The following is a 21,994-nucleotide window of genomic DNA, read 5'->3' as shown; positions in this document are numbered from 1 at the left end:
TTGTGGAAAAAAATATAGTAGCAAATGTACGGGTATGCTCAGCACAAATATTTGCTGCATTATGATTATGTTATATAAAATTACTGTTATTTGTCTGCTCCACTGTCCTTTTAGATGGTAATCCAAGAGGACAAACATTCATCTATAATTCACAGCTGCAAATAAATGAGTGGCGGCGCAGCACTGCAGTCTCACCATGGATGCAGATTAATGAGTAAACAGCCCATTAAGTCTGTGTGACATTTTGAAAAAGCTGCAGTGTTCTTGTGACTGATGGACCAACAATGATTTATATCATCCCCTGGTCACATTAAAACAATTATATTCATTCATCTTCTCCTACAGAACTGCACAGAGCCCACAACCCCAAAATGAAGGTATTGTGCTTTAAGTTCAATACGCCCAAGCTCTGGCCTACATTTCTGTTTGAACAGATGAATGCCAAATTAATACACATTATTTAAGGACACACACACACACACACACAGCCTACAGGCCTACACATATGGGCTCTAACTGACAGACACAGATAAACACAAACACCCCGCGGCTTATCCTCTGTAATATTCATAAAATGTGGCTTAATGTGCTCATGCCCCACGACAACCTACTTTCCTCTGAGAGTACATTAAGATTTAACAACCTTTATGCAAACAGCCATATGAACTGGCCTAAATAACTCTGGCTGCCCTATAGAAGCATTTTAATCTCTCTTCATACTGCCAAAAATAATTTATTCCGTGTATACTGTACAGAGGCTGACAGACCTCATGATATGGATATTTATATTCATGGATAAAAAATATCCCAGTAACAATAATACACTGGTCAATATTTATAGTTTTTAAATAAACATTTTTGACAACCATCCCTTACATTTGGTAATGAAAATAAACTTTAAAAAACACAACAGTGACAGCGATATAACAACATATAACAGTCAGTAAAGCTGACTTCTGTTCAATTCAAATGTTTTTAACACCATATCTAGGAATGTTTGGGCATTATTATCTTGAAAAGTATTATTCCTAACCACACCAAACTTTGGAGGATGGAAAACAAACATATTCTCAGTGTGACTGAAACATTTAAAGTTTGTACTGTATGGATATCAGGATTAAATAAGGCCTTAGATTTGGGGGGAAAGTGCAAAATTCTTTGCACCCATTGTTCATTTTCATAGGACAAAAAAGATACATGATATAATTAGATATATTATCATGATAAATATATTTAGATTCAGCATTTGCCATTCCCATACACTCAGCTGCCAGTTTATTAGGTACACCTAATACAACCTAATAATACTAATAAAAACAACCTTGATTAGTGGAGTTAGTCACTGAACTTCTAAAGTCTAGTACTGTCTAGTACTGTGATACTTTGTCCACCCCGTTTCTATCAATGAGGGCACACACTCATCACACACTCATCACTTTCACTCCTCATAAAGTAAATCACTAAGCACCAGGATCTACAGTGAGTTTAGAGAGGCTGTTAAGTTGTAGTAAACCCGCTGTGGAGGCCTTCTGCCGGGGTCTGTTACTCTGTTTAACATGTCGGTATGGAGGTGAAGCGGTTCCAGCGGGACTCTGCTCTGAAGCAGCCCGGGGGCCCTGCTGGGGTCAGTGGGTTCGCAGCCTCAGTCCTCCCGGTGTCCTTAAAGACGGGTCGTGTGACCCCGCCCCTCTGACGACGCCGTGTCGTAGATACAAACCATATCCGTTTTCACTGACTTCAATACAAGTCAATTTATCTACTGTGAGCTATCGCAGAGCCGGAAGTAGGGTGATATGGTTTTCAGAATAAAATCTGACCAGTCTCTTGGGGGAGATGACTTTCTACTGTGATAAACAAATTTAATTATTCTCTAATTTAAAAATATGTTTTAATAATCTACACATTTCTGTTTGATAAAGTCAGGTTTAAATGTGAAGGATAATGAAATTAAGGTAAGTGATTTCTGTTTTATAGATAATAGAAGCTTTTTAGTCATGTATGTTAATGTGGGACAAAGATTTGTTCAAGTCAGTTTCTATAAAATAAAGCTAATACAACACCTAATGATATCAGGATAGGTTTTTAAAGAGTAATCAATATTTCCATGTTCAAATTCTGCTTAGTTGTTGTAGCCTATACCAGTATGAGACAAATCAGTTTCTATATTGATGAGAAAATATTGTGTCTATAATGATTTTGTTTAGATGTTCTTGCAGTATTGGTGCAAGTTCTGTAGTAGACAGTTTTCCCAGTTAAATGTTATGTGTCAAAGTACCTTTAATTTATTTTATCACTATATTGTTTGAAGGTGTGTGATGACAGCTGGCATGTATGAGCCTGTAAAGCAAAAGAATAAAATGAAAGAAACTTAATGAGAAGTGAAAACATAGATTACCATCAGACTGGACAGAACAAACCACTTACAGCTACATTTACTCTGCACACAAAACGAATTCCAGAAAAAAGTAATTTCAAACTATAATTTATATAAAATACTATAATTTCAGCTATCATTTAAGAATATGATTAGAATAAAAATGATATTGTCAAGTCAAATGTTGAGTTGAATATGTGTGAATATGTTGATCCTCAACGCGGCTTTTATTTTGAAACTCCCGGGCCAGAAGCGTGTCGCGCTGATCTTCTGGACGTTGACGCTCGGTCGACCGGATTATTCGTGAACTCAACTGCCCCCCAACCTGCAACTGAGAGCTGCAACTGTTTTTACAGCTGACACACTTCCCATTTCGATCAGGTCAGTCACTCACAACTGCTTTCTCCGTCTTTACGCTCCGCGGAGCCCTGAAATATGTCGCTATAACCACTGCGTAAACAACAACAACAACACTGGTACACCACAACAACAACAACAACAAAGAGGACAGAGAGCCTGGACAACACATCCAGCCGCGTGGATCCACACCCTCCATGTCTCTGTGTATGTTCAGGTCTCCTTCTCTGTCCATTAAAAAGTGGTTTTAAGCCGCGGAGCCGGCGGAGAAAGTGTCCTCCGGTCCTGTTTTGAAAGCCCGGCGGACGGCACCATGTCTAACGCAGAGGGGGTCCGCCGTACGAGCCGCTTAAACTTTATTAATAAAAGGAATTAGCTTCAGGGGAGAGATGGCTGCTTTTATTCTCCCACCCTCTCATCTCCAAAACGGTAGGCTTCTGCACCAATGGAGGGGAGGGAGAGACATGAGGAGGAGGAGGAGGAGGGGGAGGAGGAGGAGAGGGGGGTGTTTAACAGTCCTACAACCATCTTTTCTGTCCCGTTTGTCCGCCATACAGGCCAGCTCGGTACTACTGTAACTAACTTCCTGCATGTGGCCGTAGGTTAAACGGGATTTCTGGGGCTGAGCGGCCGCTGCTACTTGTCCATGCGGGCTCCTCTTCTCCTCTCTGTGGATGGTGCGTGATAATATCATCTGGAGAGGCCGAGGCCGACATTTTACCCCGGTCCGGAGGAGCCTTAACTCCGAGGGGACATCCGAGGACACGCGATAAGGTAAAGCCCATCTCACTGCTCTGTCTGCGGGCAACATAAACGCGCCTTTACGTTAAGTTTGACGACTGAGAAGTTACTGATAAATAGAAATAAGCACCAACAGACAGATTCATGTGGGCTTTAACGGTCTTCTATGATAAAAATGGCTACTTTCACATGGATTTACATACAGTAGCATACATGGCACAGAACTACACTTGACTTGGAATATTTAAATGCATCATATTCGGTGATTTATAGGAAATCGGAGCTTTGTGAGCGGGGAACATTATTCCCCAGTATCTTTAACATGTTTTATATTTTAGAAACAGTGCCTGGTTATATTTCTGCAGCCCTTTAAACGATACATTTATACTTGTGTTACATTTTGCATACATTCTTACGCTTATGTAGGCAGATAAAATCGCTCCAAGTGTGTTTTTTTTATTTCTTGACTCGTCCAAACTTCACAGTTTAATGTTAGTAAACCTGCCTTTTACACTGAGAGGACTATAACTTGCCTGGGCCTGTAACATTACCACCACCAATCGGCAGCAGCACCTGCAGGTGGACAAACAGCAGCCAAACTTGTTCTGTGATTTATTCTTCCTCCTCAACTTTAATATTTAACCAAAAAAAAAAAAAAAAAAAAAAAGTCCGAGGGTGCGAAGGCAGAAAGCAGACTTTCTGCCTGCACGTAGCTGGAGCCGTTAAACGCTGAAGCCGATCCACATGCTCAGAAATCGGCCGTATTAACAATTAATATTGGACATCCGGTGGCACTGCCAGCTGCGCCCCATTTTTATTGTTGTCTGTGCGCTGAAAGGATCCCTGTTGTCTCGGCTGGATACTCCGCGACGCGTGGTGGCTGCTTCTGGTAGGAAATTCTGCTTAATTGTTTTTAAAAAATGAAGAGATAAAAATGCATGAAATGTGAATGTGCAGAGTGGAAGGAGAAGAGAGGGTCTGGATGTGGAAGTGCGGCTCCTCGGCTCGCCGTGCCATGCGGGACACACTGCTGGCTGCCACCATGGCACCTTCTCTTCCCTGCCCTGGCTCTGTGTGTGCTGCTGTTGTTGTATCCAGCTGTGCGGACACACAACGCCGTCATGCCCCATTAGATGTGTTGCACTGATCGGTTCATCGGCAGATTGACAGTTTTTTTTCTCGGGGAGAGTTGTGGACGCGCACCGGTTTGACAGGGAGCGAGACGAGGCGAGAGGCGGCGGACGGGGCCACTTTGGCTCTCCATCGTTACGGGAAACGGAGCTCCAAGGACACGGAGAGGAGAGACAGGGGGCGCATCCAGGTCGTTTAGGGTGTTTGTTCGTTTTTTTTTTCTTTGCTGAGATTCAAGTTCTTTTATGTAATTAGAGGAGAAAGGCAGATTTCCCAGGCGAGACGGAGCTTTGTCCGCCGCCCAGATTTTTGGAGCTTTAATTTGGCAAATTGGCTTCCCAGACAGACCGACAGCCAGACCGTCTCTCCTCCCATGCTCTCCCGTCTCCTCCTCGCTGTTTTCGGCCACGCTCTCTGCCATCACAGCCTTTTTATGGACTCCTGCCTAATTTACTTTTTTCCCCTCATCCCCGTTCTCGTCTCTCCGTGCGTAACCTCCATCCATCCGTTACCGAGCTGTCCTCTCTCATACTGGGAGGGTTTTTTTTTTTCTAAAGAGGCCTCCAGCTGCTAAAGGTTCATTGTCTGGTCAGACTGCTCATGCTCTAAATTTGCCTCATGGTCCACGGTCAGAATGACTTGCTTCCACTCTCAGATATGTTTGGCACATGTTTGGATGAGAGGAATTGTGCGTTGTGTCAGATATATTAATCCTGTAACACTTTTATTTTGAAGGTTACCATATAAAAACTGCTTTTCAGTGGGAGAGTAGTGAAGCCATATGGGATACAAACACCGATGTTGCTCTTAAACACTATAAACACATCAAAGAACTAATGATAAACTGTAATAACTCACTTTTAATATACATTGCAGCCCTTCTACTGATATTATATGACAATCATACCCTTGTAGAGTCATATTTCTACTCCAGAAACATTAAAATATCCTCTTTGAGCATGATCAAGATGAACCAAATATATGATTAACTCGTTTCTTGCTGGACAGAAAAATAATCTGCAGCTATTGTGACAAACAATGAGTTATTTCAACCATTTTTTAAGCAAAAATGTGTAACATTTCCTCATTCCAGCTTCTCAGATGTGAGGATTTGCTCCATTTCTTTGTCTCATGTGATAGTAAATTGAATATACTTGGATGTTAGACTGTTGGTTTGACAAAACAACACTTTTTTTTTCTTTTTTTTAAAAAACTATTTTGGGATATGTTTGATATGAGGATAAGGGGTAATTTTTATTTTGTATTTTCTGTGCCCACACAGTCTTCAGGTAATTGCTCCACTATTTACACACTAACACAAGCGTTAGTTGTAAGTATAGATGTGGTTGGAAATCACTGACTGATGTAAGGGTGAGAAGAGATGTAATCGTCCTCTGTGGAGGGATGTTTGTAAGAAGGAAAAGCGACTTCTGTCATGTACAAACTGCTCTACACAAACCATAATCTTACAGCACTGTCAACATTAGCATACATGTTTGCTTTGTCAGTATGTAGTTGTTATATAAGCATCAGTTGTGTTGGCATTTGCTTTGCTTGCGGAGTCTTGTTTACAAAGGGCCAAATGAATCATTGGCCGAAGGTGAAGCTGATGGTTACTGGTGGCTATTGACCCGCAGAGGTTTGAGGTGAAGCAATTTCCTTTTGTTTCCCCGTTGCCTTGCCGTGAACTCTGCCTGTCAGCGTGCGTTTATGAGCAAGGAGACCTTTGGACCGAGCCTTATGTTGAACCAACACACATTGCAAGGTTGTTATTTCACAAAGGCACGCCTGGCTCCTATATCAGCCGGAGTGTGAACAAATATAAACAGGAATCTGTTTGGTGCATTGTTTTTTTTTTCACTGTGTAAATTTATCTTGTAAAGACAGCAAATGCCTAGAAGAGCACTGCAGTCAGATAAAGCAGATTAAAGGAAATGGTGAAGAGTGCGTCACTGAGATGAATGAGTTTCCCTGTTTCATTCTTGTTTGCAGTATGAAACTCAGAGTAGTTTTCAGGCAGAGCCATAGCTGATGTGGTGCTAAAAGCCAATCTGATTTATGCTACGTGCAATTTCAAGGATTATATGTGTTTTTAAAAAATTTGAATAAGAGCAGAAACATCCTAACTGGCAGCTGAGCAAGTCAGTACAAGCAAACTACTGACAAAGTGTACAGAGGCTTAACCCCTGTGTAAACTCACAGTACTACTGCTGTAACTTCACGATAAAGACGTGAATCCTTTGTATGTTCGCAGCTTTGCTTTGGTTATTACATTCGTTCCACTTTGTTTGTTATCTACTTGAAAACACAGTATGTGTCTGATAAATGTTTGTATACACAGTACGTTGGTAGCTGGCGTGCCCCGTGTGCCAAATACCAGTTTTCCATGTGGTGTGCCAAGGCAGTGTCATAACCGCTCAGCAAATCCTCATTTCCTCATTCTTGTGTTCCTGAGGTCAATCCACAGAAAATGTATTATGACATTGTTCTTGAATCGCTGAACCAGGGTCAGTGCGAGCTGGTTTCTCCTGGTTTTCCACAGGTACCGAAACAGTAGATCTGCATTGTTCCCGCAGTGTGTGTGTGTGTGTGTGTGTGTGTGTGTGTGTGTGTTAGTGTTGCTCGGTGTTTCATCATGTCCCCGTCTGAAAGCAGCTCGGTCTGATCAGCAGTTCGCAGAGCGGTGGCCTCCCCTCTTCTTCTTCTCGAAGGCAGAATTAGATTTTTTTGGTTTCACAAACATTAACTGATGCAGAGCCTCTCCGCGGGCAGAAAGTTATGTCATTGGTCGAGTTTAACCGTATTGGGCGGAGCCGAAGGAGCAGTTCTTTAGAGAACAAGTTAACCAGGTTAAAGGAATAAGGCTGGGTACATTCTATAATTATCTTATTGTCAGCAAATCCTTCGAAAACACCAAAACCAGAAAGAATCGATGCGACTAACAAGTATTGTCTGTGCATCCACAGCCTGATACAGCTCATTCCTCTGTGCCATACAGCTCCATTGTTGCTCAAAAACAATCAAAAACACATCAGTGACTCACACTGTTGCACTGGATGATATGCTCCTTCATTACCATGAACACACACACTCTAGTTTATTTTGACTCTGGCTCATATACACCATTCTGCTGCTGGAAATACTCAGTAGTAGGGCTGTCCTGAAAAACATTTTGGCGCTTCAAAGCTTCAGTGAGAATTACCTGCGAATTTTTGAAGCTCCGTTGTTAGACTTCGTTAGCATGCAGATCGCACTAACATCAAAATTTTAGCAGATGCAAGACAGCTCAGGTGTTACTCACAGTTTTCAGGTGTTTGCCAAACTCCTTGTGGATTTGTGAGTTGCCAGTTTGTGTTGGCATATCCAGCACTCGACTCTTTGGGGATCATCTTCTCACATTTGGAATTTATTCCAGACATTCTTACCATTACCAAGATTAAATATCTTTGTCTGGAAGAAGTAATGATAATTAATGCATGGTGAATTATGTTGGATTATTTCTTATTTCATGAGCTTTGACACATTCGGGTCAGCCCCACTCACTAGAGCATATACTGAAAACAGTCCAAATGCATGATTTACTCTTGTTTGGGTCACATTTGCTAAACGCTACAATGAATAGCTGTAAGAATATTACTGAGCTTGTACTTGTTTCCCTGGTTTTCAAAGAGGAACATCTTCAGTAAGAACCAAGAGGCAGGAAAGTCAAAAAAGGCAGAGGTATGAAGAGATGGACTAACACACTCCTGATTTTGGTCTTTGTTGACAATGATGAATAAATAAAATTACACTTGTTTTCTCCTTTAAACCGGTGTGGCTCAGCTAACTTAGCTAGCTTAGCACAATTATCAGTTAGCAGGAAGAGTGCTAATGTTTAGCCTCCAGAATATAAACTTCCTCCTCTCCTCACCTGCCACCCTTTTCACTGGACTCTTTGAATCAGCATCAAAATGTTTTTTACTCCTCCCAGTGTGTGTTTTTGTCTGTGAGAAATGTTTAACTTTAGCTCTGGTCTGTTTTCATCATATTCTCGCTTTTCTTTCTAACTCTTCTCCTTCACTGCTCGATCGCTGAGTCTTCATTCCCTCCTGTACCGGTTGTGTAATTTATAACAAATTAACATCAAAGTTATCTTTTGATGAAGCTCGTGATAGCAACAACACACAGTACTGAAATGATAAATGCTAGTTGGTAATTAACCACATTTGAATTTACAAATGCCACATGAATACTGCTCCACACAGTAAAATCATTGTTGGCAGGTCTTTCTCAGGAAGCGATGTGTCCTACATTTCTGGCAGCAGCAGCCGCAGTATGTTGTTTCATGTAGAATAAATGGATGTATTAATAGAAATACTGGCCAGCTAATGTAATCAACAATAGCCGCGGTGGATGAACAAACAGAAAAGAGCTCCAACCTTATTAAGGTTTCACTTCACAAACACAGCATACAAGAAAAAGACACATCACAGTAAACAAACAAAACAGAATCTCACTAATTAAAATGAAATGTTTCCTGTTGAAAGGCATTATTCTAAGAAAGGTGCACAGGTTTGTTATTAAACCGACATATTTTGTATTTTTATCATCTTCATCTTTACTGCCATCATCTCCTCTCATGGTGCCGACCAAGCAAACACATCTTTACACTTTAACAATGTGTTTACTTTCACTGCTTTATTGCTGTATAATTTACACTGTGGCCTCTGTTGAACCCATGTTTGACCTCCCCCTTCCCTGTCCCTCCTCCGCTGTGTTTTTTCCTCCAGGCTGGGAGGCTGAGAGCTGCAGGGCTGCGACATGTGAAAAGAGCTCGACCCCTTGACCCTCACAACTCTCGACCTTAGGTAAGTAAGCGCCTCCTCTTCCTCCCCATCCTCCCCTCCTGTCATCTTCTTTTTCTGCCGTCTTTGTAATAAATGAAGTCTTCTTCTTCTCTCCTGTCTCCTCCTTGTTTCCTCGCGATGCTCAGATCTGAACTTGAATGTGTTTCTGCAGCAGAACTCTCTTGAACTGACGTTGTGACCGCGACCTGACACCCTCCTGCCTCGGGCATGCCTCAGGTAAAGTAGGAACACCGCTGAAACTGCAGCCGTTCTCTCCCATCACCTCCGAACGATACGCCTCGTGGTCTCCTGTTGGATTTGTACCTTGCTTTATGTCTGTGTGTGTTTCCTCTCTCTCAGCCGGGTATGAATGGGATGGAGCCTGCGTTTGGCGAGGCCTACGGGGGACACAGGGGTCTGCTGAGCCCCTACCCTCTGGCCATGTCGCCACAAGGGGGCAGGACCGAGTACGACCAGGTGAGACAAGACACACCTAATGCCTAATGCATGCATCCTAATGTTTGAGTTTTCATCATGACTTCACAATAACTTGTGAAGGTCTTGTGAGTTCTACTTTAGATTCTTCCCTACTTTAAAACAAACCAGACCTTGAAAGTCATTGAAAGTTTAGACGTGGGCTGTAGCTACTTGCCCCGCACTCTCTGGGCTGGTTATTCTGAAACGTGGAGCCCGTTAGTGAAGCAGCTAACGAGCTGCCTGAGTGAAGCTAATTACATTCACCTGGTGTCTGGCAGGAGTTATTCCTCTGGGGCAGGTCTGGTGAGTTTAAAATTACAGTATACATGCCTGTCAGTGATTTGAATCCCTTCCAGAGTGCACGTGCCAGTGATTTTTTGCCCCCGGTGACAATTACAGCCCCATTTGCCTGCTGTATTTCGGGGCGCCTGCTTGACCTCCTGTAATTAACTGGTGCCTGGAGAGACACTTTGCAGTGTAAGAGTGCATCTCTGAGTGTTTGCCTTCCATCAGCTTTGTCTGAGTTTTACGGTTTTACGGGTGATGCTAACTCGATGGGTGCCAGCTCACAAGAACCTACATGTTTATTAAAACCACCCCATCACAGGTGAATCTGTCTTGGCCAGTCTAGCTACATAGCATAACTGACTGTTTTATTGTTACAGAACAGAAGCGTTCAGATAGAGCTGGCTGAGTTTGCAGCTGTCTGTGTAGATAATTAAATTAAAGATTAATAGGTGCCTGGGACGATGAGTTTATTTACAAAGCAGCAGGGTTAATATTTTATGCCTGACCTCCCTGTGTTATATGAAGGGTACATGCTGACATGTCATATATTTCGGGAGCGATATCACAGTTACAATACATTTTATATTTCTGTCCCCTTTAGAGCGTGCTCCTCATGCTGGGCTCCCCGGCATCGCCAAGGAAACGGCCCTTTGAGTTGCTAAGCGACCTGGTGGATGACGGTGGCTTCGGCGAGGACCTCCACCCGGAGCGCTGGGACGTGTCCGCGCTGGACGAGATGGCTCGCTACACCAAGCTGGGCCTCGGGGTGGGAGGGGAGCTGCTGGCCTGCTCCGAGGAGGCCGTCCTGATGGGCCGCTGGGGGAGGAGCCGGGAGGAGCAGGAGGAGGAAGAGGAGGAGGAGAGGAGGAGGAGGAACAGACACACGGCAGGGCCTCCCGTCACCCAGGAAGTCCAGGCCACCGCTGCAGGGAGGGAGGAGGGGCGTATATCTGTTGCCACGACAACAGAGAGGGAGTTGTGTGTTGCAGGAAGAGCGGCGGGAGGAGGACAGGATGGGGGGATGCTGAGGGAGCGTACGGTGGAGGTGTATCAGGTGGCACAGGAGGAAGAGGAAGTGGTTGCGGCAGCGGCGGCGGCGGCAGGTTTGGCTCTGGAGCACTGCAGCGAGGAGCACAACTACTCCCTGAGCCAGGGAGGGGAGCTGGGAACAGGTCCTGGTCCTCAGACAGAGGAGGTGCGAGTTGGGGAGACGCAGCAGGAGGTGCGGGCCAGGGAGGAGAGCCAGGCCAAGACTGAGCTAGATCTGGAGGACGAGGACGAAGAGCAGGAGGAAGAGGAGGAGGAGGAGGAAGACGAAGAGGAGGAGGAGGAGGAAGAAGGAGAGGAGGGAACGGAGGAGACGGCGGTGGAGGCCGAACTCTCCAGCTCCTCAGAAACTGAATGTGGTGAGTTCTGCTTTCAGTTTGTCTCTATCTGTGTGTCGGGGACATCTCAGCTCATCGCAGCCCTGCCAGCAGCCCGTCTGCCCACACGGAAACCATTTTAATCTGTCTCAGGTCCAGACGAGACCTCAGACCGCCTTGTCCGTCTTGGCTGGCTGAGCAGAGGCACATTAAATACCAAAGTTGCGGGTGTAATTCCCGGACAACATACCGCTTCAGTGGCTACAGTTTAACTGTTATGAAACGGCTTTGAGGGTTGGAGTCTCTTCATGTATTCAAATACCATCTGTAATGGCAACACTGCTTCTTGTCTATGTTTGAGGTGGGTTGGGGGTGAGGGTGGGGGTGAGGGGTGGGAGACAAGTAGTTGAACATGTTAAATAGAGTGTGAAGGTTGGTACAGATTGTTAAACAACTGTTACAGTAGAACTGGCTTTTTCATGCAGCTTCAAAAGCAACACAAACATGCCAGCTACAGACTACCACGATCAGCTGGTGGCTCATGATCAAAAACATCTTTTCCTCACCTCATTATTTCTTTACCCCTCACTTATTTTGCTCTCACAAGTACGGAGGGCACTGAAACAATTACTCGATCAGTTCAATCGATTCAAACTGATTAGTTATTTTTCTAGTGAAACATTGGCTCATTCCAGCTTCTTAGGTGTAAGGATTTGCTGCTTCCTCCTGATTTATATGACAGTAATCTGATTACTGTTGTGGTTATGACATGTGAAGCTGGTGCCCTGGGCTCTGAGCAAACAGGCATTTTCAGTGTTTTCCCACATTTTGTGGACAAATGATTAATCAGTGAACTGGGTAAATAATTGGCAGAAAACAGGAGTGAGTTTCCACTCTGGTGCGCAGTATTCGAGTTATTGTCCTGGTGCTGAAGCTTTGACCTTTGACCTTTGACCTCCCTACTTATTTTGCATTCACAATCTACATGGAATTGTTTTTATGATATTCTTTGATAAGCTAAACAAACAAAGTGACGGAGTGACTTTATCCATTCATTCATTAGTTTCCACAGCCTGCACATGTACATGTCTCACATGAAAAACACATAGATACATGCAGTACACACAGTATACACAGACATATACCAGAGCATGCAGTGGATAGCACTGTCTCCTTACAGCAACAACGTTCTGGGTTTGAAACCTGGTTTGTCGGGGATTATTCTGCGTGGTGGTATTTGCCTTTCTATGATTATGTTCCTACATTTTTTTTTAGAACCGATATGTCTAAATGTGACTACTATTTGGTGAACAAAAATAACCAAAGAATTCAGTGTTTCTTCAGCAGAAACTTACTCTTGCTGGGGTGGACAAGGAATTGGCAAAATCACGACCTAAATATTTATAAAACCTTGGCTACAACCCAGGGAATGAATATCTCCCTCAAGGCTGCACAGTCCTCTAAATCTATTACTTTACTCACAGGAAATGTTAAAAATAGATAGATTATTGATTTATTTTTTGTTTTTCTTTAATGATTTATTTTCTCAGTTCCAGTAATTGTACGTCTCAATCACCCCGATGTTAAGAATCATCAAGGAAATTCCTGGATCTGCATCAAAAACCAGGCTCTTATCGCTCGATCCACAGCCTGTAAAATAAACAGTATTTTAACAGAAAGGCTGCTTCACAAACTGGGACATTAAGCTTGAAAGATGTGTGCTTTTACCAGGCATGGGATGGAGGCTCTAATGGAAATGGAGTGGACACTATCCAGTTGCATTGTGGGAAGTGTAGTGTTTGTGGAGCTTGACCAGCACGAGAGACGTTAAATCAGATTATCTCAGCCTCAGCTGCTTTGACTTTGACTGTTTTGTCTTGTAAGTGTATGGAAGCACAATTATAAATCACCAGGGTCCACATTTATTTATTGTTTTAGATATTCTGCTCATTGATATCAAGAACAAACCCTGAATTGTTGCTTTCTTGGCCAAAGTATTTCTCTAATACAACCATTAGCACATTAAGCTGTGTAACTCCACATTAATGAACTCAAGTAATGACGAGCTTAGATCAACAGATAAACCCCTTAAATGTCAGAGGTGACTTCATGTCCAGACTACAGAACATGAACTATAAACATGTATATTAGATAACACACACACACACACACACACATGCACCTCAGATTACCATCTTTTCCCAGGCTCGTTCTGTGTCTGATCGTCCCCGCGTTAGATAAACAAAATCTCAGGCGTCGTGTTGCACGGCGATGGAGAGGTCCCCGGCTCTCTCTCACAGACCCGTCTGGGTCGGATTTCGACAGTCGCGAGACACCATTGTCGTCCCTCCATTGTTGTGGTAGTGTGTGTGTGTGTGTGTGTCCAGTCGAGCTATTCTTACCAGTAGCCCATGGTGATCGCAAAGGGCTGTGTGATGGATGTAAGAGTGTGTGTGTTTGTAGAGAAAGATGGAGGTTGAGTGAGTTGAGGAGATTTCACAGATGATTGAGGAGCATATATTGTGTGTGTGTGTGTGTGTGTGTGTGTGTGTGTGTGTGTGTGTGTGTGTGTGTGTGTGTGTATATAAAACAGTGAGCCATGGAGCAAAAGATTGAGTTGAGGGGAGAGTGCAGACAATGGCGCTATCTGCAGACTGGACCAGACGACATGGTGTTACATAAGCCATCTGTGTGTGTGTGTGTGTGTGTGTGTGTGTGTGTGTGTGTGTGTGTGTGTGTGTGTGTGTGTGTGTGTGTGTGTGTGTGGACTGGACAGCCCTGGCTAATGGCTAGGATAGGACTTCATGGTTATTAACTTTCAGTCTGCTTTAATCCTGCTAGTTGTTGTTTTTCTCTGTGTGTGTTTTTTAAATAGATACGATGAATTTTTGGAGCGCAGCTCTGGTGGGTTTGAAGAGGCGTCTCTTCTCTCCTCCTGCTGGTTGAGCTTTGCGCGTTGTATTATTTATGATGCCATTATTCACGGCTCTGCGCGCCTGAGGCTAATCTTCTGTGACGTCTGTGCGGCAGTGTAGGTGTCTGCCTCTGAAACAGCATACGTACATACAGTTACAGCCAGTGGTGGCTTTGTCATTAGGACATACAGTATGTGTTCATGGATTAGGACTCGCAGCATGATTTCATACCAGGCAAACGTAAACATTAATACCTGTCAGTTATGATTAGAGCTCAGCTGTCACATTATGATGCAGGATATTTCCCTTCTATTAACTGTCTTATACACAGCTGTCAGTGTTGTCCTCCTCCATAATAATGGATGAGACTCAGTTTTCTTTACAATACAATGATAAAATGGCCTCGAGTATTGATTCTGTATTTGCATCATTGCATCACTGGTGGTCTGCGGTAGCTCCCAAACCTCAAGTGATTCTGATGCAACATCTGGACCAGGTTACATTCAGGACTTTAGAGCTGGGCGATAAAACAATAACGATTAACCTGATTTGATTTGTTGTGATTATCGATATTGACTTATATGAAACATTTTATTCTGCAAACATTTTCGTCCGTATCGCCCAGCCCTGTCTCTGACCATAAGAATGGAGATTGATTTGAATTTTGGCAGATACAGGCCAAACATCTGGTTATTAACGCTGTGAAATCAAAACGAACACAGCAGATGAAACTAAATCCAAATCTCTGCTGTGATTAATCTGAGGGAGGTAAAAGGCCGCTGCGCCCACAATGCATTTAACTCCGCGAAATGTTATGAAATGTGTTATCGCAGGGCAAATCAGAGTTTAAACAAACTTTCCGACAGTTCAGCGGTTCTGTCACTTACATACGAAGTTACATGTAATTCAATGCCTCACAGGGAAATACAAACAAGATAAGACGAGTTTAGAAAGACAGAGCAAAAGAGAAAATATCGTTTGTAAATGGTAAAGCCTTCTGAGGACAGGAAAGGGTTGAGCTGCAGACGTGGGGCGATGTGGTTTTTTTTTTTTTGTTTTTTTTTAGCATCATAGCTCGAGGAGCTTCTGGTCTGCCTTTGGCTCAGTGTAAAATATTAATAGTTTAATATTGGATGGATGGTCGTTAACTTTAGTGCAGACATTCATGGACTCCACAGGATGATTTTTAACCATGTTTAAGACGCCTCCACAAAATGTGCAGGATACTTTGGCTGTTCACAAGATATTGCTCTGTTTAATTAGAATTCCCAGAGAATGAATCCTGATGATTTTCTCTCTCAAGTCAAACTTTTTTTGCCTCACTAGTGCTAAAGAGCAAAAAACTTAACCAACTCTTTTTTTGTTATTTCAAGGGTTTGGTTTTCTGGTTTGTCTTGGGCAATTTAAGCCACAGACTGGAGTTCTTGTTCAATAAATTGCCTACAAAGTCATGTTTGGAATAGTGTCATTTAAGGGCAGATGTTCCCCACTTTGTTTGTTTGTTGCCTGAAATGCTTTAGTTATTTTCCCTCTAAAAATTCAGCCAGCTACTCTGAAATTATGGAACAGATCCCCAGGAGATTTGAACCACAATTGCAAAGCATTTGCATCCGTGCACAAATTCAAAATTCTGTGTGTGTGTGTGTGTGTGTTTGTACCTCCAGAGGTGGAGGCAGAGCCAGCGAGGCAGCCAGGTGAACGTCCATCAAAGCGCCGATGCTTCTGGGAGTACAGACGCGCCCGGGAGTCAGCCACAAAGAAGAAGCTGGGCGGAGACGTCCACTGGTCTCTGTCCTGGAGCTCCAGCACTCTGCCCAGCACACTGTACCGCAGAGAGGGTGAGAACACTGCAGCACTGTGGCACACACGTCGCTGAAACCATGACAACACTGATCCATCAATCAGTGAACTATTTCCCAATGGAAATTTTAAATATTATATTAAAAAAACATTAGACAAGTCACAAAAATGTACAATTTAAATGTCAAAAATGGCAAAACTGCTTTTGGATTTTATCATGTGGCTGCTAGTCAGACAAAATGGGTTATTCACCCCTCTGATTACCTGATTAATCAGGGAGATAATTAATAGATTGATTGGTAATTGCAGCCCAAATCACAGAGAGCTGAAAGTGTGCAGATCCACTGACTGAGAGCCCTGTCACAGCAGAAGTCATTAAAACGACACTCACACTGCAGCTTAAAGTGTCCCCATTTCTTTTCTCTCATGTGACACCAATCGGAGCGGGACCCTCAGGCGTGTGCCCTACATACAACTTTTGTGTCAAAATGGGAAATTTTCAGCTCTTCCCTGATAAGTAAATCTTAAGTCAGGCATAACTGTGGCTGTGCAGCAGTGTGGCAGCACCAGTGCTCTGCAGCACAGTCCATTAAAGGAACCTGGACCTTAACATCGCTGTATGTCACTGCCACACTCATTTTACCGAGCAGAACAGGGGAGCTGCTGGAATTCTGCTGCCTCCACCTGTTAGTTTATTTCTGTCTTTATGTTAAGGATCTGAATACTTGACTGAAAGTCACAATAACACAAACTAACTGAGTAACTTCTTGGTGAAATGAGTGTTTTTGTCCACTGAATCTGCTAACTTTATATGGCAGATCTGAACAACGTTTGACTGCAGAGCATTTGGATCTAGAGACACACTGGTGGGTTTACAGGTGTTAAAAATTGATTGAAACACTTCACACACTTCATCCTTTTGTCCTTTTTCCAGGCAAAAAAGGGCGCCGCAAAGCCCGCAAGACGGACGCCAGCGACCTGACACCAAACCCACAGAAGCTCCACAACATCGGGGAGCAGCTGCAGAAGCTCAACGCTGCCATCGACGGCATGGGTCCTGTCAACGACCTACCTGCCGTGGCCCGAGCCCGGTCTCGTAAGGAGAAGAACAAGCTAGCCTCCAGGTATCAGACTCCACTTACTGCCCTCCTACATCTTCTGCACCGAGTCAGAGCCCAGGAGACTTTCTGTATCGATTTTATCAGGCGTGAGTGGGCATCTTGAGAGGTTTTCAGTGTTTTCTAAATCATTTGCAGAGAGAAAAAATGGAAGAGAATTCTGCAGGGCTTTGTGGTTTGGTATCTGCAGTCTGTAGCCTTGTCAAGATTGGTTTTCAAATATGTGGTGCATTTAAATGGTTGACCTTCTAATGGTATTTCTGGACACAGAGAGAGAAGAATACATTAAGAAAAATATCTAATCTTAAATCTAAGCGTCGTATTTGCAGCGTCTTTTGCGTTTTTGTTTTGACGTGTCAGGAAGCATTTCATTTCAACTCTCTCCCGGAGGAACACAGCGTACTGTTCTGAAGACGACCTTTACAAACCAGACTGCCATAAAAAGCTTTTACACATCGCAGATTTACATTCACAAACACTGAAAAGATGAGGATTTTTTTACTGTTGGCAACACAAAGTGTAGGTCATGAGTGTGTTTTTCAGCTGGCCGGCTCTTTGTTACAGGTTTACCTTGTACATCATCGTGATGGAATAAATGAAGGAAGGAAACCGGGGAGATGAGATGGAGGAAAGCAGGATGAAAGGCTGTATAGGAGGAAATCAGGGCAGGACTGAGGAGGCAGGCGAGGAGTTAGATGAGGAGGGAGAGAAGGTTCATGTAAAGTTCATCTGTGGAGGGAGGGGGGGGGGCGTTATTACAGGCAGTTTAAATAGGAGGGGAACTCGGGGAATATCTTATTATTCCAAACATATGTTAAACACGACACAAACACTCCATCATGGAAAGTTAGTGCGGAGATAAAAGACAGGATAGAAACTGAAAGAAAAAGACAGAAGTGGTGAAGGGAGAGGAGGACGTTCAGTGCTGTTTACCGAGTTCATGTTTTCATTTGATATGCAGGAATTTCCTCTGTGAAGATCCACTTCTCTTTACACTGTCATACTTGTGGCTGCCTGAGACCAGGTCAGAGTTAGCAGTGGGATCGTCCTGACCGCCTGCGTACCCTGCGCTCTCGTTCATTTCCTAATCGTGTCAAAACAACAACCTGCCCGGGGCGTTCAGGCGGCGTAGGGGAAAAACACTCACCCAGTTCCTCACATGCTGCCTCCAGCTTGGCTTGACGCTCCAAAAAACTCATTCTGTGGTGGAAGGATCACGTCCTGGTCACTGACCTGGTGATTAGTCTTACAGGAACACTCCATTATTTTGGAAAATATGATTGTTAACTTTCTTATTGGGAGTTACATGAGGAGATGGATATCAGTTTCATCTCTGTGTGTTCAGTACAAAGGGTGGTTATCCCAGCAGAGCGTGAGAGCTCATTCTAGAGAAAAAAAAATTTAACTCAAGGTCCAGTTTTTAGCTTTTTTTCTGGCTTCCAGTGGATTCTCACATTTTTTCAGCCTGTTTAGTTTTGCTAAAAGGTTTGGAGCAAATGGAAACTGTCAGCCTTGTTCCATCAAAGGTGGCTCAAACAGCTGTCACTGTTAAATATCACACGCTTTATCTTGTTTATTTAACATGCAAATAAATACAGAACAATATATTGTAGTCAAATGACCAGTTAGCATGTGCACTGGAGCTATTTACAGAACAGCTAGCCCCAGGGCTCGCTCACAATAAATAAATAGTCCTGTGTTGTAGTGAAGTTGTCAGATTTGCACGTGGCTAGCTTGTGGGCTACAAACAGTATGGAAATAAGATAGTTTTGGAGCTTTTTACCGGAGGCTAGCAGTTTTCCCCTTGCCTCCAATCTTGGTGCTAAGCTAAGCTAACGCATTCAGAACCAGTCTCTTTACTGAATAACACAGAAATTAAATTGTAATTCATTTATTTCTTTTCATCTAAGAGTCGTGGTTACACAAGTGTTCACAACAGCGACATTTCTGGCATCCATTCATAAACTAATTTGAGTTGCTGCCATCTGTGGATTTGCTCTTGGAGGTGCTGGTGAACGTTGCTGGTGAACTCTGATGACATGATAGATGTGAGTTTGCACTGTTGACCAGCTGCTTACAGTCGTGATGTGATGGACTGAAACGTCTGCTCTGGAGTATAGTTTTATCTAAAACGAGGTGTAACATGGTTTGCAGGTGGTGGTAGAAACATGCTTGAATTAACTGTCATTATCTCATTGTCCTGCTGTGGGCTGAGTGTGTGAATGTGTCACCAACCTTTCAACACCACCTTTCTCATACAGTAGATGCACAAATACATTTCACCGTGCCACTTGTTGGTGTTGATTCCTGTGAAGACAGCAAGTGAGCATGTTTCCCAAAATGTCTGATTATTCATTAAAGGTTAATGAATTAAACCATCTGCCAGAGATCCCTCAACTAAATTGTCAAATAGTCTGTTTTCTCATTTACCCCTGCAACATTGTCCACAACACAGCGGCACTGCTGCACCTACTCAATCTACTGTTGCTAGGTTTGATCTCAAAAACAGGTAAAGCCTCAGGTTTGGATTCATCTCGAGGCATCCTGAAGAGAACCCACTGTGGCCGTTTTCCAAACCCACCCAAGTACCAGAGGCTTTCAGTTTGGCAAATGTGTTTTTCCTACCTTCAGGCAGCCCACTGATTTCTTCTCATTCAGCACACCAATTAAATCAATTTGCAGCTGTAGGCAATCCATCACAGTGAACAGCATGTCTGTTTGAAAATTCTACATCAGTGTTGCATTCAGGGGGCTTTGGGTATATAGGGAAACACTTTTACCAACTTAAAAAGCTTTGATACGTCCTCTGTTCTTCTGTGAGTCCCGTCCCCATGATGATTAGGAGCAGCTTAATTGTTGTATGATCGTCTACATCCTCCCTGGACCGGCAGGGACTGTGGTGGAAAAAGAAAAACCTGGCTGAGGCATAATCTAACATTTCAACAAGCAGAGAAACCCAGAAGGAGTCCTCTGTCCAACATTACTGGCCATTCATTCAGCTGAGTCACAGCTGCAGGAAGAGTGGAATTCTCTGCACGCTGCAGGGAATAGTCCCCATGAGATGCATTAATATTTAACATGCATTGATTGATTCATTCTCTGCTGCCGTTTTTCAACTCCACATACTCTGAAACCAAACCGGCCATATCCCCTCGGACTTGTGGTGTTAAATGGCACTTGGAGGAGTGGGGGAGGAGGTGAGGGAGGTTTTCAGTCAATCTCCCTCACAGTTTGGAAATACATCCTCTTCTCATTGCTCTCCAGCTGCTCGCAGTGCGAGCCAGCCGGCTCAGTAACGGGATCATGTGGAGAACGGGAATACTAGCACAGAGTTTCCTGTTCCAGAGAATGACGGTGCTCTGTTTTCCTCCGTTTCCAGGGCCTGCCGACTGAAGAAGAAGGCTCAGCATGAAGCCAACAAGATCAAGCTGTGGGGGCTCAACCAGGAGTATGGTCAGTATCTCAGTCACACACATACTTAGCTCTTATTGTGGAAGGATTGTCTTCTCTAAACTTCATTTAAATTCATTTTGAATAGAGTTTTTTTGCTCACAAGCTGGAGAGTGTTAGGTTTTATCCCGACAGCAGGAATTCATGAAATATGAAAATAAGGTTGGCCTTGACAGAGCATGTTTTCATTTAGTTTGTAACTCTGAATTTATTAAATGCTGCGTGTTTTCTTATCAACAGGCTTTCATGCAGAACCTGAAATAAAGGAGATATTATTGCACTGTTATGAAACATGACGTGAATGTTGCATTAAATGCAGATGAGACATGACGATGTGTTTTATAAGTGGAACACCCAGTTCAGGTCATCCACTCCTGCAGCGTTGTCCTGTTTGCCATGCAAGGATAGTTGACACCCTGCTTTTTAAACTTGCTGTAGCTTTGTCTGAAAACAACCAGTTTTTGGAGCTAAAGACGCCGGCGTTGTTTACTAAGGCGACATAACTCAGGAGGGAATTATATAATGTAATATTTCAGGAGCAGTGTCTTATGCAACCATCTTGGTCGGCCAAACAGAAACCTTGAGAGCGTGCCACTTGTGCTAACCAAACTGGTGGGAAACCCTGATTACTGAATAATGATACTGTGGCACCATGTGTACACAGTGTGTGTAGTGAAAGCAGCGCGTTAGCAGAGCAGCAGCTGTAGCATCAGTTCTACGTCTAACCAGGATGTGTTCAGGGACTGTGTTGAGTGTAGGTCACCTGTGTTTTATCAGCGCTCAAAACCCAACACACAGTCACTGTAGTTTAGAACAGACTTGAAGTTCACAGTGTGAAATCATCCTTTTTTTCTTTGCTGAGCTCTTCCCTCAGTTTCCTCAGGGAAATTGGAAATCGTTTTTTTTTTTTTTTTTCAAACCACTTCACTGAGTAAAGCGTGTGTCCACAAGTGATTGTCAAACTAACTTGAGCCTGGTGTTGCTGCTTGCCTGCTTCTCTGCCTGGGTGGTGATTTTTTTCCCTCTCACATCCCAAACTGATTATGTTATTGAACCTTTTTCTTCTACTTTTGCAAACTTGTTTTTCCAACTCAGAAGATTTTTCTCTCTTTTTTTTCCAATCCTGAGACGAGCTGCTTCCCGTCCTCTCAGT

General features: G+C 43.4%; 1 protein-coding gene across 8 annotated transcripts in view; it reads left to right on the top strand.

Annotated features, from left to right (window-relative positions):
* Window positions 1-2,335: 2,335 nt before the first annotated feature.
* LOC108880823 (CREB3 regulatory factor) overlaps window positions 2,336-21,994 on the top strand; it is a 32,798-nt gene continuing 13,139 nt past the window's right edge. Inside the window, exons 1-9 of one of the 8 annotated variants that reach the window (XM_018672535.2) lie at window positions 2,336-2,755; window positions 3,334-3,505; window positions 9,373-9,450; window positions 9,602-9,666; window positions 9,790-9,906; window positions 10,796-11,600; window positions 16,138-16,311; window positions 17,208-17,397; window positions 20,771-20,844. In XM_018672535.2, the coding sequence (XP_018528051.1) occupies window positions 9,658-9,666; window positions 9,790-9,906; window positions 10,796-11,600; window positions 16,138-16,311; window positions 17,208-17,397; window positions 20,771-20,844 (1,369 nt within the window). In that variant the 5' untranslated portion in view covers window positions 2,336-2,755; window positions 3,334-3,505; window positions 9,373-9,450; window positions 9,602-9,657. The other 7 variants (XM_018672537.2, XM_018672536.2, XM_018672540.2 and 4 more) reach the window with 7 other exon arrangements.

The sequence above is a fragment of the Lates calcarifer genome, linkage group LG5, assembly GCF_001640805.2.
Source record: "Lates calcarifer isolate ASB-BC8 linkage group LG5, TLL_Latcal_v3, whole genome shotgun sequence".
Classification (NCBI taxonomy): Eukaryota; Metazoa; Chordata; class Actinopteri; family Centropomidae; genus Lates; species Lates calcarifer.
Note: the sequence above shows the minus strand (reverse complement) of the source record. Positions and strands in the feature narration are given on the sequence as shown.